General features: G+C 38.7%; 1 protein-coding gene and 1 long non-coding RNA gene across 4 annotated transcripts in view; both read right to left on the bottom strand.

The window, feature by feature from the left end:
* SGF29 (SAGA complex associated factor 29) overlaps window positions 1-20,914 on the bottom strand; it is a 36,002-nt gene that overhangs the window by 5,031 nt on the left and 10,057 nt on the right. Inside the window, exons 4-9 of one of the 3 annotated variants that reach the window (XM_074558000.1) lie at window positions 20,840-20,904; window positions 20,617-20,664; window positions 20,333-20,462; window positions 10,248-10,394; window positions 8,340-8,375; window positions 2,771-2,933 (exon numbers count right to left, since the gene is read on the bottom strand). In XM_074558000.1, the coding sequence (XP_074414101.1) occupies window positions 2,771-2,933; window positions 8,340-8,375; window positions 10,248-10,394; window positions 20,333-20,462; window positions 20,617-20,664; window positions 20,840-20,904 (589 nt within the window). The remainder of the gene's footprint in view (window positions 1-2,770; window positions 2,934-8,339; window positions 8,376-10,247; window positions 10,395-20,332; window positions 20,463-20,616; window positions 20,665-20,839; window positions 20,905-20,914) is intronic. The other 2 variants (XM_074558002.1, XM_074558001.1) reach the window with 2 other exon arrangements.
* Window positions 680-2,764, bottom strand: LOC141731609 (uncharacterized). The gene is made up of 2 exons (XR_012583641.1): window positions 2,134-2,764; window positions 680-1,534 (listed from the first exon to the last, which is right to left on the bottom strand). It is a non-coding gene; the product is annotated as an uncharacterized LOC141731609 (long non-coding RNA).

The following is a 20,914-nucleotide window of genomic DNA, read 5'->3' as shown; positions in this document are numbered from 1 at the left end:
TAGCAACACTACCCTAGCAACAAGCCACACCCCTTAGCAACCCCTTAAATGGCAACTCTGCCCTAGCAACAAGCCACACCCCTTAGCAACCCCTCTGGAATTTCCTTATATGGTAACACCACCCTAGCAACAAGACATGCCCCTTAGCAACCCCTCATAAAATGCCTCAATATTTCCCATATATGGTAATACCACCCTAGCAACAAGCCACACCCCTAAGCAACCCTTTAAATGGCAACTCTGCCCTAGCAACAAGCCACCCCCATAGCAACCCCTCATAGGGCATTACCTCAACACTTCCCTTATATGGCAATATCACCCTAGCAACAAGCTCCGCCCCTTAGCAACCCCTCATAAAACAATGCTTTAGTGTTTCCCTTATATGGTAACACCACCCTAGCAACAAGCCGCACCCCTTAGCAACCCCTCTGCATTTTCCGCATATGGCAACACCACCCTAGCAACAAGCCACGCCCCTTAGCAACCCCTCACAAAACAATGCTTTAGTGTTTCCCATATATGGTAACACCTCCCTTAGCAACAAGCCACACCCCTTAGCAACCACCCTGCATTTCCCATATATGGTAACACCACCCTAGCAACATGCCCCGCCCCTTAGCAACCAAGCTCCCTCAGCACCCTCTCGGCGGCCATTTTGAATTTGATTTTTATCCTAAAATTTTCATTTTTTGGGGGATTTTTGGGGCGATTTTGGGGGATTTTGGGTCAAACTCACGCGCTGGGGTGGGGCGTGGATGAGGGCCCGGTAGAAGCAGGTGGTTTGGGGGTACAGGGCTACCTCAACATTTCCCTTATATGGTAACACCACCCGAGCAAGAAGCCACACCCCTTAGCAACCCCTCATAGACATTACCTCAACATTTCCCTTATATGGCAATACCACCCTAGCAACAAGCCACACCCCTTAGCAACCCCTCATGAAACAAGGATTTCGTATTTCCCATATATGGTAATACCTCCCTTAGCAACCAGCCACGCCCCTTAGCAACCCCTCATAGACATTACCTCAGCATTTCCCTTATATGGTAACACCACCCTAGCAACAAGCCACGCCCCTTAGCAACGCCTCTGCATTTCCCCAATATGGTAACACCACCCTAGCAACAAGCCACACCCCTTAGCAACCCCTCATAGGGCACTACCTCAGCATTTCCCTTATATAGCAACACCACCCTAGCAACAAGCTCCGCCCCTTAGCAACCCCTCATAAAGCAATGCTTTAGTGTTTCCCATATATGGTAACACCTCACTTAGCAACAAGCCACTCCCCTTAGCAACCCCTTAAATGGCAACTCTGCCCTAGCAACAAGCCACACCCCTTAGCAACCCCTCATAAACATTACCTCAACACTTCCCTTATATGGCAATACCACCCTAGCAACAAGCCACACCCCTTAGCAACCCCTCTGCAATTTCCTTATATGGCAACACTGCCCTAGCAACAAGCCCCGCCCCTTAGCAACCCAGCTCCCTCAGCCCCCTCTCGGCGGCCATTTTGATTTTGATTTTTAACCTAAAATTTTCATTTTTTTGGGGATTTTTGGGGCGATTTTTGCCAATTTTGGGTCAAACTCACGCGCTGGGGTGGGGCGTGGATGAGGGCCCGGTAGAAGCAGGTGGTTTGGGGGTAAAGGGCTACCTCAGCATTTCCCTTATATGGTAACACCACCCTAGCAACAAGCCACGCCCCTTAGCAACCCATCATAGGGCACTACCTCAGCATTTCCCTTATATGGCAACATTACCCTAGCAACAAGCCACGCCCCTTAGCAACCCCTCATAAAACAATGCTTTAGTATTTCCCATATATGGTAATACTTCCCTAGCAACAAGCCACACCCCTTAGCAACCCCTCATAGACATTACCTCAACATTTCCCTTATATGGTAACACTGCCCTAGCAACACGCCCCGCCCCTTAGCAACCCCTCACAGGGTACTCTTTAAACATTTTCCTTATATGGTAGCACCACCCTAGCAACAAGCCACACCCCTTAGCAACCCCTCTGCATTTCCCTTATATGGCAACACTGCCCTAACAACAAGCCCCGCCCCTTAGCAACCAAGCTCCCTCAACCCCCTCTGGGCGGCCATTTTGATTTCGATTTTTAACCTAAAATCTTCATTTTTTGGGGGATTTTTGGGGCGATTTCGGGGGATTTTGGGTCAAACTCACGCGCTGGGGCGGGGCGTGGATGAGGGCCCGGTAGAAGCAGGTGGTTTGGGGGTACAGGGCTACCTCAGCATTTCCCTTATATGGTAACACCACCCTAGCAACAAGCCACACCCCTTAGCAACCCCTCATAGGGCACTACCTCAGCATTTCCCTTATATGGCAACATTGCCCCAGCAACAAGCCGCGCCCCTTAGCAACCCCTCATAATACAAGGCTTTAGTATTTCCCATATATGGTAACACCTCCCTTAGCAACAAGCCACACACCTTAGCAACCCCTTAAATGGCAACTCTGCCCTAGCAACAAGCCACGCCCCATAGCAACCCCTCACAGGGCACTCTTTAAACATTTTCCTTATATGGTAACACCACCCTAGCAACAAGCCACACCCCTTAGCAACCCCTCTGCATTTTCCTTCTATGGTAACACAACCCTAGCAACAAGCCCCGCCCCTTAGCAACCAAGCTCCCTCAGCGCCCTCACGGCGGCCATTTTGAATTTGATTTTTAACCTAAAATTTTCATTTTTTTGAGGATTTTTGGGGCGATTTCGGGGGATTTTGGGTCAAACTCACGCGCTGGGGCGGGGCGTGGATGAGGGCCCGGTAGAAGCAGGTGGTTTGGGGGTACAGGGCCAGCACCAGCTGGTCCTTGTGGAACAGAGCCTCGGGATCGGTCTCGGGGTTGGTTTTCCATTGGGGCAGGGGGATGATGCGGCGGCGGCTGAGGGTGTGGCGCCTGGGAAGTTAAAGAGAATAAAAATGAGAAATTTTGGGGGAAAAATTGGTTTTTTTTGGGGTAGAAATTGGGGGTTTTATGGGGAAAATTGGGGTTTTTTAGAGGGAGAAAAATGGGATATTTATGGGAGAAAATCTGGGGTTTTAAGGTGAAAATTTGGGATTTTAAGGGGAAAAATTGAGATTTTTATGAGGAAAAAACAGAAGAAAATGGGATTTCTATGGGGAAAAAATTGGATTTTTTTGGGGAAAAAGTGGGGAAAAATTGGGGTTTTATGAGGGAAAAATGGGGAAAAAATTGGGGTTTTATAGAGTGAAAATTGGGGAAAATTGGGGTTTTCTTTGGGAAAATGACAGATTTTTATGGGGAGAAAGAGGGAAAAATTTGGGATTTTTATGAGGAAAAACCAGGAGAGAAAATGGGATTTTTATTGGGAAAAAAATGTGATTTTTATGGGGAAAAATTTGGGATTTTTATAGGGAAAAATTGGGATTTTCTTTGGGAAAATGTCAGATTTTTATGGGGAAAAAGAGGGAAAATTTGGGATTTTTATGAGAAAAAAATGGGAAAAAATTGGGTTTTTATGGGGGAAAACCAGGGGAGAAAACGGGATTACTATCGGGGAAAAAATTGGATTTTTTTGGTGAAAAAGAGGGGAAAAATTGGGTTTTTATGAGGGAAAAAGGCGAAAAAATTTGGATTTTTATGGGTAAAAATTGGGGTTTTAAGGGGAAAATTTGGGATTTTTATGAGGAAAAAATGGGAAAAAAATTTGGGTTTTTATGGGGGAAAATTTGAGATTTTTATGGGGAAAAACCAGGGGAGAAAATGGGATTTTTATGAGGGAAAAATCGGACAAAATTTGGGATTTTTATTGGGGAAAAAATAGGAAAAATTTGGGTTTTTATGGGGGAAAACCAGGGGAGAAAATGGGATTTCTATGGGGAAAAAAATGGGATTTTTTTGGTGAAGAAAAGAGGAAAAATTTGGTTTTTATGAGGGAAAAATGCGAAAAAATTTGGATTTTTACGGGCAAAAATTGGGGTTTTAGGGGGAAAATTTGGGATTTTTATGAGGAAAAAATGGGAAAAAAATTTGGGTTTTTATGGGGGAAAAATTGAGATTTTTATGAGGAAAAAACAGGGGAGAAAATGGGATTTCTATGGGGAAAAAATTGGATTTTTTTGGGGAAAAAGTGGGGAAAAATTGAGGTTTTATAGAAGGAAAATTGGAGAAAATTTGGGATTTTTATTGGGGAAAATGAGGGAAAATTGGGATTTTTATGAGGAAAAAATGGGAAAAAATTTGGGTTTTTATAGGGAAAAATTGAGATTTTTTATGAGGAAAAAACGGGAGAAAATGGGATTTCTATGGGGAAAAAATTGGATTTTTTTGGGGAACAAGTGAGGAAAAAATTGGGGATTTATAGAGAGAAAATCGGAGAAAATTTGGGATTTTTATTGGGGAAAATTGGGATTTTCTTTGGGGAAAAAAAAGGAAAAAATTGGATTTTTTGCAGGGAAAATTTGGGATTTTTATGAGGAAAAAATGGGAAAAATTTGGGTTTTTATGGGGGAAAGCCAAAGGAGAAAATGGGATTTCTATGGGGAAAAAATTGGATTTTTTTGGTGAAGTGAGAAAAAATTGGATTTTTATGGGGTAAAATGGGAAAAAATTTGGATTTTTATAGGCAAAAATTGGGATTTTAGGATGAAAATTTGGGATTTTTATGAGGGAAAAATGGGAAAAAATTTGGGTTTCTATGGGGGAAAAAATGCGAAAAAATTTGGATTTTTATGGGTAAAAATTGGGGATTTATAGAGGGAAAATTGGAGAAAATTTGGGAGTTTTATTGGGGAAAATTGGGATTTTCTTTGGGAAAATGTCAGATTTTTATGAAGAAAAAGAGGGAAAAATTTGGGATTTTTATGAGGAAAAAATGGGAAAAAATTTGGGTTTTTATGGGGGAAAATTTGAGATTTTTATGAGGAAAAACCAGGGGAGAAAATGGGATTTCTATGGGGAAAAAATGGGATTTTTTTGGTGAAAAAGTGGGGAAAAAATTGGATTTTTATGAGGAAAAAATGGGAAAAAAATTGGGGTTTCATAGAAGGAAAATTGGAGAAAATTTGGGATTTTTATTGGGGAAAATGAGGGAAAATTTGGGATTTTTATGAGGAAAAAATGGGAAAAAAAATTGGGTTTTTATGGGGGAAAAATTGAGATTTTTATGAGGAAAAACCAGGGGAGAAAATGGGGTTTCTATGGGGAAAAAATTGGATTTTTTGGTGAAGAAGAGAGAAAAAACTGGATTTTTTATGAGGGGAAAAAGGCGAAAAAATTTGGATTTTTATGGGCAGAAATTGGGGTTTTAGGGGGAAAATTTGGGAATTTTATGAGGAAAAAATGGGAAAAAAATTTGGGTTTTTATGGGGGAAAATTTGAGATTTTTATGGGAAAAAACCAGGGGAGAAAATGGGATTTTTTTTTGGTGAAAAAGAGAGAAAAAATTGGGTTTTTATGAGGGAAAAATGGGAAAAAATTGGGATTTTATGGGTAAAAGTTGGGGTTTTATAGAGGAAAAATTTGAGAAAATTTGGGATTTTTAGAAGGAAAAATTTGGGAATAAAACAGGATTTCTATGGGGAAAAAAAAGGATTTTTTTGGGGAAAAAGACAGGAAAAATAGGATTTTTATGAGGGAAAATTGGAGAAAATTTGGGATTTTTATTGGGGAAAATTGGTATTTTCTTTGGGAAAATGTCAGATTTTATGGGGAAAAAGAGGGAAAAATTTGGGATTTTTATGAGGAAAAAATGGGAAAAAATTCGGGTTTTTATGGGGGAAAAACTGAGATTTTTATGAGGAAAAAACATGGGAGAAAATGGGATTTCTATGGGGAAAAAATGGGATTTTTTTGGTGAAAAAGAGACGAAAAATTGGATTTTTATGAGGGAAAAATGCGAAAAAATTTGGATTTTTATGGGTAAAAATTGGGGTTTTAAGGGGGAAAATTTGGGATTTTTATGAGGAAAAAGTGGAAAAAAATTTGGGTTTTTATGGGGGAAAAATGGGATTTTTATGAGGAAAAAACAGGAGAAAATGGGGTTTCTATGGGGAAAAAATTGGATTTTTTTGGGGAAAAAATTGGGGGTTTTATGGGGAAAATTGGGGTTTTTTATTGGGAGAAAATTTGGGATTTTTATGAGGAAAAAATGGGATTTTCATAGGGAAAAATTGAGATTTTTATGAGGAAAAAACAGGGGAGAAAATGGGATTTCTATGGGGAAAAAATTGGATTTTTTTGGGGAAAAAGTGGGGAAAAATTGGGGTTTTATAGAAGGAAAATTGGAGAAAATTTGGGATTTTTATTGGGGAAAAAAATGGGAAAAAATTTGGGTTTTTATGGGGGAAAACCAGGGGAGAAAATGGGATTTCTATGGGGAAAAAAATGGGATTTTTTTGGTGAAGAAAAGAGGAAAAATTTGGTTTTTATGAGGGAAAAATGCGAAAAAATTTGGATTTTTATGGGCAAAAATTGGGGTTTTAGGGGGAAAATTTGGGATTTTTATTGAGGAAAATTGGGATTTTCTTTGGGAAAATGTCAGATTTTTATGGGGAAATAGAGGGAAAAATTTGGGATTTTTATGAGGAAAAAAATGGGAAAAAATTTGGGTTTTTATGGGGGAAAAATTGAGATTTTTATGAGGAAAAAATGGGGAAAAAATAGGGATTTTTAGGAGGTAAAATTGGGAATTTTATTGGGAAAAAAATAGAATTATTTTGAGGAAAAAATGGGACTTTTACTGGAAAAAATTTGGGATTTTTCTGCAGTAAAAATGGGATTAATTTGGGAGAAAAATTGAGATTTTTATGGGGAAAAATGGGGAAAAATTTGGGATTTTGACAGGGAAAATTGGGAATTTTATTGAGAAAAAAATAGAATTATTTTGGGGAAAAAATGGGATTTTTACTGGAAAAAATTTGGGATTTTTATGGGAGAAATTTTGGGATTTTTAAAGGGGTAAATTGGGATTTTTCTGCAGAAAAAAATGGGATTAATTTGGGAGAAAAATTGAGATTTTTATGGGGAAAAATGGGGAAAAATTGGGATTTTTGGGGAATAATTGGAGATTTTTATGAGGAAAAAAATTGGTATTTTTAGGAGGTAAAATTGGGAATTTTATTGAGAAAAAATTAGAATTATTTTAGGGAAAAAAAGGGGTTTTTAAATAAAAAATTTGGGATTTTTCTGCAGAAAAAATGGGATTAATTTGGGAGAAAAATTGAGATTTTTATGGGGAAAATGGAGAAAAAATTGGGAATGTTATTGAGAAAAAATAAAATTATTTTGGGGAAAAAATGGGATTTTTATGGGAGAAAATTTGGGATTTTTATGGGGAAAGATGGGGAAAAAATTGGGATTTTGACAGGGAAAATTGGGAATTTTATTGAGAAAAAAATAGAATTATTTTGAGGAAAAAATGGGAATTTTATGGGAGAAAATTTGGGATTTTTAAAGGGAAAAATTGGGATTTTTGTGCAGAAAAAAATGGGATTTTTAAAGGGAAAAATTGGGATTTTTCTGCAAAAAAAAAGGGAATAATTTGAGAGAAAAATTGAGATTTTTATGGGGAAAATGGGGAAAAAATTGGGATTTTTGGGGAATAATCGGGGATTTTTACAGGGGAAAAAATGGGAATTTTATTGAGAAAAAAATAGAATTATTTTGGGGAAAAAATGGAATTTTTACTGGAAAAAATTTGGGATTTTTATGGGAGAAAATTGGGATTTTTCTGCAGGAAAAAATGGGATTAATTTGGGAGAAAAATTGAGATTTTTATGGGGAAAAATGGGAAAAAATTGGGAAATTTATTGAGTAAAAAATAGAATTGTTTTGGGGAAAAAATGGGATTTTTATGGGAGAAAATTTGGGATTTTTATGGGAAAAATTGGTGTTTTTAGGAGGTAAAATTGGGAATTTTATTGAGAAAAAAATAGAATTATTTTGAGGGAAAAATGGGATTTTTATGGGAAAACTTGGGATTTTTATGGGAGAAAATTTGGGATTTTTAAAGGGAAAAATTGGGATTTTTCTGCAGAAAAAATGGGATTAATTTGGGAGAAAAATTGAGATTTTTATGGGGAAAATGGGGAAAAAATTGGGATTTTTGGGGAATAATTGGGGATTTTTACAGGGGAAAAAATGGGAATTTTATTGAGAAAAAAATAAAATTATTTTGGGGAAAAAATGGAATTTTTACTGGAAAAAATTTGGGATTTATAAAGGGAAAAATTGGGATTTTTCTGCAGAAAAAAATGGGATTAATTTGGGAGAAAAATTCAGATTTTTATGGGGAAAAATTGGGAAAAATTTGGATTTTTGGGGAATAATTTTCTCACTCACTCTTTTCCCTCCTCATCGATGTCATCAACTTCGTACCTGAGAAAAAAACACAAAAATCCATTAAAAAATCTGAATTTTCAAACCAAAAATGTGAATTTTGTGGTCAAAAAAAACAATTTTCAGCCCAAAAAAAGCCAAATTTGATGGTAAAATTTGATTTTTGGGGTTAAAAAAGGGGATTTTGGATCAAAAAAGGGATTTTAAACAAAAAAATTTGAATTTTTGGCTTAAAAAGGGATTTTTTGAAGAAAAAACTTGAATTTTGAGGAAAATAAATAAGATTTTAAGCCAAAAAATTTTTATTTTGGTTGGAAAAAGGTGATTTTGAGCCCAAAAATTTGAATTTTGGGCTGAAAAAAATAAGGGAATTTTGGCCCCAAAAAAAATTAAATTTTGGCACAAAAAAAAATTGGATTTTTGGGGTGAAAAAAGGAAATTTTTGGGCTAAAAAAAATCAGATTTTGACCAAAAAAAATCCGATTTTGACGTGGAAAAAAATGGATTTTTGGGAGGAAAAAGGGGATTTTGGGAAAAATTGGATTTTGGGGTGGGAAAAGGGGATTTTGGGGTGAAAAAAATCAAATTTTGATGGAAAAAAATCAATTTTTGACCGAAAAAAATCCGATTTTGACGCGGAAAAAAATGGATTTTTGGGTGGAAAAAGGGGATTTTGGGAAAAATTGGATTTTGGGTGGAAAATTGGATTTTTGGGGTGAAAAAAGGAAATTTTGTGGTCAAAAAAAAGGGAATTTCAACCCAAAAAATTCGACTTTTGGGTCAAAATACGGAATTTTGATCCCAAAAATTTGAATTTTGGGCTGGGATAAAAAAAAGGAATTTTGACCCAAAAAAATTGGATATTTGGGGTGAAAAAAGGAAATTTTGGGCCAAAAAAAATCAGATTTTGACAGGAAAAAATCGATTTTTGACCAAAAAAAATCCGATTTTGACGCGGAAAAAAATGGATTTTTGAGAGGAAAAAGGGGATTTTGGGAAAAATTGGATTTTGGGCAGAAAAATTGGATTTTTGGGGTGAAAAAAGGGAATTTTTGGGCCAAAAAAAATCAGATTTTGACGGAAAAAAATCGATTTTTTGGCGGAAAAATTGGATTTTTGAATGGAAAAAGGGGATTTGGGGAAAAATTGGAATTTGGGGTGAAAAAAGAAAATTTTGGGTCAAAAAAAATCCAATTTTGACGCGGAAAAAAATGGATTTATGAGTGGAAAAATTGGATTTTGGAGGGGAAAAAGGGGATTTTGGAAAAAATTGGATTTTGGGGTGAAAAAAGGAAATTTTTGGGTCAAAAATAGGGAATTTCAACCCCAAAAATTTCATTTTTGTGACAAAAAACAGGAATTTTGGGTCTAAACAGGGAATTTTCATTTCAAAAATTTGAATTTTGGGCTGAAAAAAATAAGGGAATTTTGACCCAAAAAAATTTAAATTTTGACTCAAAAAAAATTCGGATATTTGGGGTGAAAAAAGGAAATTTTAGGCTGAAAAAAATCAGATTTTGACTGAAAAAAATCCGATTTTGACGCGGAAAAAAATCGATATTTTGGGTGGGTTTTGGTGTGGAAAAATTGGATTTTAGGGTGAAAAAAGGAAAATTTTGGGCCAAAAAAATCAGATTTTGACCGAAAAAAATCACATTTTCACCAAAAAAAATCAGATTTTGACCAAAAAAAATCCGATTTTGACGCGGAAAAAAATGGATTTTTGGGAGGAAAAATTTTGGGTGGGTTTTGGAGTGGAAAAAGGAAATTTTGGGTGGAAAAAAATCAGATTTTGACCAAAAAAAATCCAATTTTGACGCGGAAAAAAACGGAATTTTGGTGTAAAAATTGAATTTTAGGAAAAATCGGATTTTGGGCAGAAAATTTTGAATTTTTGGGGGTTTGACTCACTTGTTGGCAGCGTGGCTGTAGCTGACCACCTCGGCCAGGATCCACTGCTCGTCCCCTTCCAGCGCCTTCACCCTGGCGGCCACTTTGTCCCCAGGCTTGGCCACGTAATCGCCGGCGGCCGGGACGGCCCCGCACAGGGGAGGGGGTCTGGGGGAAAATTCCAGAAGTTTGAGGTGAAAATTGTGTAAAAAATCCTGAATTTGTAGGTGAAAATTGGAGGAAAATGTGCTGGAAGTTTGGGCTGAAATTGTGAATTTTTTGCCGCGAAATTTCAAATTTATCGCCCCAAAAGTGGCCAAAATTAAATTGAATTTCCTCATCGAAATTCCCAAAAAATCCCCCAAAAATTCCTCCAAATTCCCTTTAAAAATTCCCAAAAATTTCCCCAAGTTCCCTATAAAGTTCCCATTAAAAATTCCCCAAATAGTTCCAAAAATCCCCAAATTTTCCCCACATTCCCTTCAAAAATTCCCCAAATATTCCCCTCAAAATTCCAGATAAATGCCCCAAAAGTTTCGCCCAAAATCCTAAATTTTCCCCCCTCAAAATTTCAAATTTATCCCCCCAAAAGTGGCCAAAATTAAATTGAATTTACCCATCAAATTTCCCAAAAAATCCCCCAAAATTTCCTCCAAATTCCCTTTAAAAATTCCCAAAAATTCCTTCAAATTCCCCATAAATAGTCCCAAAAAATTTCCCCCCAAAATTCCCCAAATTTTCTCCAAAACCCCCCCAAAAATTCCCCAAAAAATCCCAAATATTCCCCCCAAAAATGCCTTAAATTTCCCATAAAACTTCCAAAAAAATCCCCCCAAAATTCTCCCAAATTCCCATAAAAATTCCCCAAAAATTCCCTTCAAAAATTCCCCAAAAATTCCCAAATATTCCCCCCAAAATTGCCTCAAATTTCCCATCAAATTCCCAAAAAAATCCCCCAAAAATTCTTCCAAATTCCCATTAAAAATTCCCTCAAGTTCCCTATAAAAAGTCCCAAAAAATTTCCCCCCAAAATTCCCCATATTCCCTTTAAAAATTCCCAAAAATTCCCCAAATATTTCCAAAAAGTGCCAAAAAATTTTCCCCCAAAATTGCCTCAAATTTCCCAAAAAAATCCCCCAAAAATTCCCTTCAAAAGTTCCTAAAAGTTCCCCAAAATTCCCATTAAAAATTCCCAAAAATTTCCCCAAAACCCCCCCAAAAATTCCCAAAAAATTCCCAAATATTCCCCTCAAAAATGCCTCAAATTCCCCCATCAAATTTCCCAAAAAATCCCCCAAAAATTCCTCCAAATTCCCTTTAAAAATTCCCAAAAATTCGCCCAAGTTCCCCATAAAATTCCCCAAATGGTTCCAAAAATCCCCCATAAAAATTCCCCAAATTTTCCCCACATTCCCTTCAAAAACACCCCAAAAATTCCCAAATATTTCCCCCCAAAAACGCCTCAAATTTCCCATCAAATTTCCCAAAAAATCCCCCAAAAATTCCTCCAAATTCCCTTTAAAAATTCCCAAAAATTCCCTCAAATTCCCCATAAAAAGTCCCAAAAAATTTCCTCCCAAAATTCCCCAAATTTTCTCCAAAACCCCCCCAAAAATTCCCCAAAAAATCCCAAATATTCCCCCCAAAAATGCCTCAAATTTCCCATCAAATTTCCCAAAAAATCCCCCAAAAATTCCTCAAAATTCCCATTAAAAATTCACCAAGTTTTTCCCTAAAATTACCCATAAAAATTCCCATTAAAAATTCCCCAAATATTTCCAAAAATCCCCATAAAAATTCCCCAAAAATTCGCAAAAATTCCCCATCAAATTTCCCAAAAATTCCCTTCAAAAGTTCCCCAAAATTCCCATTAAAAATTCCCAAAAATTCCAAGTTCCCAATAAAATTCCCATTAAAAATTCCCCAAATTTTCCCCACATTCCCTTCAAAAATTCCCCAAAAATTCCCCATCAAATTTCTCAAAAATTCCCTTCAAAAGTTCCTAAAAGTTCCCCCAAATTCCCATTAAAAATTCCCAAAACTTCCCCATAAAATTCCCATTAAAAATTCCCTAAATATGTCCAAAAATCCCCATAAAAATTCCCCAAATTTTCCCCACATTCCCTTCAAAAATTCCCCAAAAATTCCCAAATATTCCCCTTAAAATTCCACGAAAATCCCCCAAAAGTTTCGGCCAAAATCCCAAATTTTCCCCCCCAAAATTTCAAATTTATCCCCCCAAAAGTGACCAAAATTAAATTGAATTTACCCATCAAATTTGCCCAAAAAATCCCCCAAAAATTCCTCCAAATTCCCTTTAAAAATTCCCAAAAATTCCCTCAAATTCTCCATAAAAAGTCCCAAAAAATTTCCCCCCAAAATTTCCCCAAATTTTCCCCACATTCCCTCTAAAAATTCCCCCAAAATTCCCAAATATTCCCCATAAAAATGCCTTAAATTTCCCATAAAAATTCCAAAAAAATCCCCCCAAAATTCTCCCAAATTCCCATAAAAATTCCCCAAAAATTCCCTTCAAAAATTCCCCAAAAATTCCCAAATATTCCCCCCCAAAAATGCCTTAAATTTCCCCAAAAATTCCAAAAAAATCCCCCAAAAATTCCTCCAAATTCCCTTTAAAAATTTCCAAAAATTCCCTCAAGTTCCCCATAAAATTCCCCAAATATTTCCAAAAAGTCCCAAAAAATTTCCCCCAAAATTCCCCATAAAAATTCCCCAAATTTTCCCCACATTCCCTTCAAAAATTCCCAAAAAATTCCCAAATATTCCACCCAAAATTGCCTCAAATCCCCCATCAAATTTCCCAAAAAATCCCCCAAAAATTCCTCCAAATTCCCTTTAAAAATTCCCAAAAATTCCCCCAAGTTCCCCTATAAAATTCCCATTAAAAATTCCCCAAATAGTTCCAAAAATCCCCCATAAAAATTCCCCAAACTTTCCCCACATTCCCTTCAAAAATTCCCCAAAAATTCCCAAATATTCCCCTCAAAATTCCAAAAAAATCCCCCAAAAGTTTCAGCCAAAATCCTAAATTTTCCCCTCAAAATTTCAAATATTTCCCCCCAAAATTCTGCCCAAAATTGATTCGAATTTCCCCATCAAATTTCCCAAAAAATCCCCCAAAAATTCCCATTAAAAATTCTCCATATATTTCCAAAAAGTCCCAAAAATCCCCCATCAAATTTCCCAAAAAATCCCCCAAAAATTCCCAAAAATTCCCTTTAAAAATTCCCAAAAATTCCCTCAAATTCCCCATAAAAAGTCCAAAAAATTTTCCCCCAAAATCCCCCATAAAAATTCCCCAAGTTTTCCCACATTCCCTTCAAAAATTCCCCAAAAATTCCCAAAAATTCCCCATCAAATTTCCCAAAAATTTCCTTCAAAAGTTCCCCAAAATTCCCATTAAAAATTCCCAAAAATTCCAAGTTCCCAATAAAATTCCCATTAAAAATTCCCCAAATTTTCTCCACATTCCCTTCAAAAATTCCCCAAAAATTCTCAAATATTCCCCTCAAAATTCCACAAAAATCCCCCAAAAGTTTTGCCCAAAATCCTAAATTTTCCCTCTCAAAATTTCAAATTTATCCCCCCAAAAGTGACCAAAATTAAATCGAATTTCCCCATCAAATTTCCCAAAAAATCCCCCAAAAATTCCCATTAAAAATTTCCCAAATATTTCCAAAAAGTCCCAAAAATCCCCCATCGAATTTCCCAAAAAATCCCCCAAAAATTCCCTTCAAAAATTCCCCAAAAATTCCCAAATATTCCCCCCAAAATTGCCTCAAATTTCCCATCCAACTTCCAAAACAATCCCCCAAAAATTCCTCCAAATTCCCTTTAAAAATTCCCAAAAATTCCCTCAAGTTCCCCATAAAAATTCCTCAAATATTTCCAAAAAGTCCCAAAAATCCCCCATCAAATTTCCCAAAAAATCCCCCAAAAATTCCCTTCAAAATTCCTAAAACTTCTCCCAAATTCCCATTAAAAATTCCCCAAAATTCCATCAAATTCCCCAAAAATTTTCCCCTCCAAATTCCTCAAAACTTCCCATTAAAATTCCCTTCTAACTCCCAAAAATCCAAAAAAAAATCCCAATTTTTCCCCATTTTTCCCCAAATTTCCCAACCCACAGCAGCAGCACCCTCAGCACCCTCAAACCCCCTTTTTTTCCCCCAAACTCCCAATTTTTCCCACAAATTCCCCTTTTTTCCCCCAAAATCCCTCTTAACCCTCCAAAACCCCTCATTATCCCCCAAAATTCCCATTTTTTTCCCAAATTTTTCCCCATTTTTCCTCACTTTTCCCCAAATTTCCCAACCCACAGCAGCAGCACCCTCAGCACCCTCAAACCCCCATTTCTTCCCTCAAAATTCCCCACTTTTCCCACAAAATCTTAATTTTTTCCCACAAAATCCCCATTTTTCCCTCAAAATCCCTCTTAACCCTCCCAAAACTCCTCATTATCCCCCAAAATTCCCATTTTTTCCCAAATTTTTCCCCATTTTTCCTCACTTTTCTCCACATTTCCCAACCCACAGCAGCACCCTCAAACCCCCTTTTATTCCCTCAAATTCCCCATTTTTCCCACAAAATATCCATTTTTTCCCTCAAAATCCCCATTTTTCCCCCAAAATCCCTCTTAACCCTCCCAAAACTCCTCATTATCCCCCAAAATTCCCATTTTTTTCCCAAATTTTTCCCCATTTTTCCTCACTTTTCTCCACATTTCCCAATCCACAGCAGCACCTTTAAATACCCCATTTCTTCCCTCAAAATTCTCTCATTTTTCCCACAAAATTTTCATTTTTTCCCACAAAATCCCCATTTTTCCCCCAAAATCCCTCTTAACCCTCCCAAAACTCCTCATTATTCCCCAAAATTCCCATTTTTTTCCCAAATTTTTCCCCATTTTTCTTCCCTTTTCTCCACATTTCCCAACCCACAGCAGCACCCTCAAACCCCCTTTTATTCCCCCCAAATTCCCAATTTTTCCCACAAAATCCCCATTTTTTCCACAAAATCCCCATTTTTCCCCCCAAAACCCCTCTTAACTCTCCCAAAACTCCTCATTATCCCCCAAAATTCCCATTTTTTTCCCAAATTTTTCCCCATTTTTCCTCACTTTTCTCCACATTTCCCAACCCACAGCAGCACCCTCAAATTCCCCATTTCTTCCCTCAATATTCTCTAATTTTCCCCACAAAATTCCCCATTTTTCCCACAAAATTTCCATTTTTTCCCCCAAAATCCCTCTTAACCCTCCCAAAACCCCTCATTATCCCCCAAAATTCCCATTTTTTTCCCAAATTTTTCCCCATTTTTCCTCACTTTTCTCCACATTTCCCAACCCACAGCAGCACCCTCAAACCCCCTTTTCTCCACCAAATTTCCATTTTTTCCCCCAATTTTTCCCCATTTTTCCCACAAAATTCCCATTTTCCCCCCAAAATCCCTCTTAACCCTCCCAAAACTCCTCATTTTCCCCCAAAATTCCCATTTTTTTCCCAACATTTTTCCTCATTTTTCCTCATTTTTCTCTGGGCTTCCCAACCCACAGCAGCACCCTCAAACCCCCTTTTCTCCCCCAAATCTCCATTTTTCCCACAAAATTCCCCATTTTTCCCACAAAATCCCCATTTTCCCCCAAAATCCCTCTTAACCCTCCCAAACCCCTCATTATCCCCCAAAATTCCCATTTTTTTCCCAAATTTTTCCTCATTTTTCCTCACTTTTCTCCACATTTCCCAACCCACAGCAGCACCCTCAGATCCCCTTTTATTCCCCCAAATCTCCATTTTTCCCACAAAATCTCCATTTTTCCCCCAAAATCCCTCTTAACCCTCCCAAAACCCCTCATTATCCCCCAAAATTCCCATTTTTTCCCAAATTTTTCCCAAATTTTTCCTCACTTTTCTCAATTTCCCAACCCACAGCAGCAGCACCCTCAGCACCCTCAAATTCCCCATTTCTTCCCTCAAAATTCTCTATTTTTTTCCACAAAATTTCCATTTTTCACACAAAATTCCCATTTTTCCCCCAAAATCCCTCTTAACCCTCCCAAAACTCCTCATTATTCCCCAAAATTCCCATTTTTTCCCAAATTTTTCCCCATTTTTCCTCACTTTTCTCCACATTTCCCAACCCACAGCAGCACCCTCAAACCCCCTTTTCTCCCCCAAATTCCCCATTTTTCCCACAAAATTCCCCATTTTTCCCCCCAATTCCCCATTTTTCCCCCCAAAATCCCTCTTAACCCTCCCAAAACCCCTCATTATCCCCCAAAATTCCCATTTTTTCCCAAATTTTTCCTCATTTTTCCTCACTTTTCTCCACATTTCCCAACCCACAGCAGCAGCACCCTCAAACCCCCTTTTCTCCCCCAAATTCCCCATTTTTCCCACAAAATTCCCAATTTTTCCCCCAAATTCCCCCATTTTTCCCCAAAATCCCTCTTAACCCTCCCAAAACTCCTCATTATCCCCCAAAATTCCCATTTTTTCCCTAAATTTTTCCTCATTTTTCCTCACTTTTCTCCACATTTCCCAACCCACAGCAGCAGCACCCTCAAATCCCCTTTTATTCCCCCCAATTCCCCATTTTTCCCACAAAATTCCCCATTTTTCCCACAAAATTCCCCATTTTCCCCAAAATCCCTCTTAACCCTCCCAAAACCCCTCATTATCCCCCAAAATTCCCATTTTTTCCCAAATTTTTCCCCATTTTTCTTCACTTTTCTCCACATTTCCCAACCCACAGCAGCAGCACCCTCAAATTCCCATTTCTTCCCTCAAAATTCTCTATTTTTCCCCACAAAATCTCCATTTTTTCCACAAATTCCCCATTTTTTCCCCCAAAACCCCTCTTAACCCTCCCAAAACCCTCATTATCCCCCAAAATTCCCATTTTTTCCCAAAATTTTTCCTCATTTTTCCTCACTTTTCTCCGGGTTTCCCAATCCACAGCAGCACCCTCAGCACCCTCAAATTCCCCATTTCTTCCCTCAAAATTCCCCATTTTTCCCTCAAAATTCCCATTTTCCCCCAAAATCCCTCTTAACCCTCCCAAAACCCCTCATTATCCCCCAAAATTCCCATTTTTTTCCCACATTTTTCCTCATTTTTCCTCACTTTTCTCCACGTTTCCCAACCCACAGCAGCAGCACCCTCAAATCCCCTTTTATTCCCCCAAAATTCCCCATTTTTCCCACAATTTTTCCCCATTTTTTCCCCCAAATTCCCCATTTTTCCCCCAAAACCCCTCTTAACCCTCCCAAAACTCCTCATTATCCCCCAAAATTCCCATTTTTTTCCCACATTTTTCCCAATTTTTCCTCACTTTCCTCCAAATTTCCCAACCCACAGCAGCACCCTCAAATTCCCCATTTCTTCCCTCAAAATTCCCCATTTTTCCCACAAAATTCCCATTTTTCCCCCCAATATCCCTCTTAACCCTCCCAAAACTCCTCATTATCCCCCAAAATTCCCATTTTTTCCCAAATTTTTCCTCATTTTCCCTCACTTTTCCCCAAATTTCCCAATTCACCACAGCACCATCATCACCCTCAAATTCCCCATTTATTCCCCCAAATCTCCATTTTTCCCACAAAATTCCCCATTTTTCCCACAAAAATCCCCATTTTCCCCCCAATATCCCTCTTAACCCTCCCAAAACCCCTCATTATCCCCCAAAATTCCCATTTTTTCCCCAAATTTTTCCTCATTTTTCCTCACTTTTCTCCACATTTCCCAACCCACAGCAGCACCCTCAAACCCCTTTTATTCCCTCAAAATTCCCAATTTTTCCCCCAATTTCTCCCCATTTTTCCCACAAAATTTCCATTTTTCCCCCAATATCCCTCTTAACCCTCCCAAAACTCCTCATTATCCCCCAAAATTCCCATTTTTTTCCCAAAATTTTTCCTCATTTTTCCTCACTTTTCTCAATTTTCCAACCCACAGCAGCAGCACCCTCAGCACCATCAAATCCCCATTTCTTCCCTCAAAATTTCCATTTTTTCCACAAAATCCCCTTTTTTCCCCCAAAATCCTTCTTAACCCTCCCAAAACCCCTCATTATCCCCAAAACTTCCCATTTTTTCCCCAAATTTTTCCTCATTTTTCCTCACTTTTCTCCACATTTCCCAACCCACAGCACCACCCTCAGCACCCTCAAATTCCCTTTTTTTCCCCCAATTCCCCATTTTTTCCACAATTTTTCCCCATTTTTCACACAAAATTCCCATTTTTCCCCCCAAAATCCCTCTTAACCCTCCCAAACCCCTCATTATCCCCCAAAATTCCCATTTTTTTTCCACATTTTTCCCCATTTTTCCTCACTTTTCTCCACATTTCCCAACCCACAGCAGCACCTTCAAATTCCCCATTTCTTCCCTCAAAATTCCCCATTTTTCCCCCAATTTTTCCCCATTTTTCCCACAAATTCCCCATTTTCCCCCCAAAACCCCTCTTAACCCTCCCAAACCCCTCATTATCCCCCAAAATTCCCATTTTTTTTCCACATTTTTCCCCATTTTTCCTCACTTTTCTCCACATTTCCCAACCCACAGCAGCACCTTCAAATTCCCCATTTCTTCCCTCAAAATTCCCCATTTTTCCCCCAATTTTTCCCCATTTTTCCCACAAAATCCCCATTTTCCCCCCAAAATCCCTCTTAACCCTCCCAAACTCCTCATTATCCTCAAAAATTCCCATTTTTTTCCCAAATTTTTCCTCATTTTTCCTCACTTTTCTCCACATTTCCCAACCCACAGCAGCACCCTCAAATTCCCCATTTCTTCCCTCAAAATTCCCCATTTTTCCCACAAAATTCCCCATTTTTCCCACAAAATCCCCATTTTTCCCCCAAAATCCCTCTTAACCCTCCCAAAACTCCTCATTATCCCCCAAAATTCCCATTTTTTCCCAAAATTTTCCCCAATTTTTCCTCACTTTTCTCCAGGCTTCCCAACCCACAGCAGCACCCTCAAACCCCCTTTTCTCCCCCAAATTTCCATTTTTTCCCACAAATTCCCCATTTTTTCCCCAAAATCCCAATTTTTCTGCCCAAAAACCCCTCTTAACCCTCCCAAACTCCTCATTATCCCCCAAAATTCCCATTTTTTTCCCAAATTTTTCCCCATTTTTCCTTATTTTTCTCCACATTTCCCAACCCACAGCAGCACCCTCAAATTCCCATTTCTTCCCTCAAAATTCCCCATTTTCCCCACAAAATTCCCCATTTTTCCCACAAAATCCCTCTTAACCCTCCCAAACTCCTCATTATCCCCCAAAATTCCCATTTTTTCCCAAATTTTTCCTCATTTTTCCTCACTTTTCTCCACATTTCCCAACCCACAGCAGCACCCTCAGACCCCCTTTTCTCCCCCAATTCCCCATTTTTCCCACAATTTTTCCCCATTTTTCCCCCAAATTCCCCATTTTTCCCCCAAAACCCCTCTTAACCCTCCCAAAACCCCTCATTTTCCCACAAAATTCCCATTTTTTCCCAAATTTTTCCTCATTTTTCCTCACTTTTCTCCACAATTCCCAACCCACAGCAGCACCCTCAAATTCCCCATTTCTTCCCTCAAAATTCTCTATTTTTTTCCACAAAATTTCCATTTTTTCCCCCAAATTCCCCATTTTTCCTACAAAATCCCTCTTAACCCTCCCAAAACCCCTCATTATCCCCAAAATTCCCATTTTTTTCCCAAAATTTTTTCCTCATTTTTCCTCACTTTTCTCCACATTTCCCAACCCACAGCAGCACCCTCAAACCCCCTTTTCTCCCCCAAATTTCCATTTCTTCCCACAAATTCCCCATTTTTCCCCCAAAATCCCTCTTAACCCTCCCAAACCCCTCATTTTTCCCACAAAATTCCCATTTTTTCCCCCATTTTTTCCCCACTTTTCTCCGGGTTTCCCAATCCACAGCGGCAGCACCCTCAGCACCCTCAGATCCCCTTTTATTCCCCCAAATCTCCATTTTATCCACAAAATCTCCCATTTTTTCCCCAAAATCTCTCTTAACCCTCCCAAAACCCCTCATTATCCCCAAAATTCCCATTTTTTTCCCCATTTTTTCCTCACTTTTCTCCGGGTTTCCCAATCCACAGCGGCAGCGTCATGGCCGACTGCTGCAGCAGCGTCATCAGCACCCCCCTCCTCATCGTCTTCCTTGGCGGCTCCGCCTCGCTGTAAATCCCGGCGATTTTTGCCGCTGGAATTTAAAATAATTTTAAAAAATCCCAAATTCCTTAAAAATTGGAATGATTTGGGTGGAATTTGAAGGGGTTTGAAGGGGTTTGGGCGGCGTTTCCCGCCTTTTTTTCTGTGAGGGGAACGGAAGCGCGGCCCCCCCCCAGCGGCCGTACCAATGCGCCGCTCCTCCAGCAGTGATTTAATCTCGGCGATTTTTGCCGCTGGAATTTAAAATAATTTTTAAAAAATCCCAAATTCCTTAAAAATCGGAGTGATTTGAGTGGAATTTGAAGGGGTTTGAAGGGGTTTGAAGGGGTTTGAAGGGGTTGGGCGGCGTTTCCCGCCTTTTTTTCCGTGAGGGGAGCGGAAGGGCGGCCCCCCCCCTAGCGGCCGTACCAATGCGCCGCTCCTCCAGCAGCGATTTAATCTCGGCGATTTTATCCAGAGCTCTCCGGAGAACGCTGAAAAAAA

This window comes from Zonotrichia albicollis, chromosome 24 (genome assembly GCF_047830755.1).
Source record: "Zonotrichia albicollis isolate bZonAlb1 chromosome 24, bZonAlb1.hap1, whole genome shotgun sequence".
Lineage (NCBI taxonomy): Eukaryota > Metazoa > Chordata > Aves > Passeriformes > Passerellidae > Zonotrichia > Zonotrichia albicollis.
The sequence above is the reverse complement of the archived record's forward strand: the minus strand, read 5'-3'. Positions and strand labels throughout refer to the sequence as shown.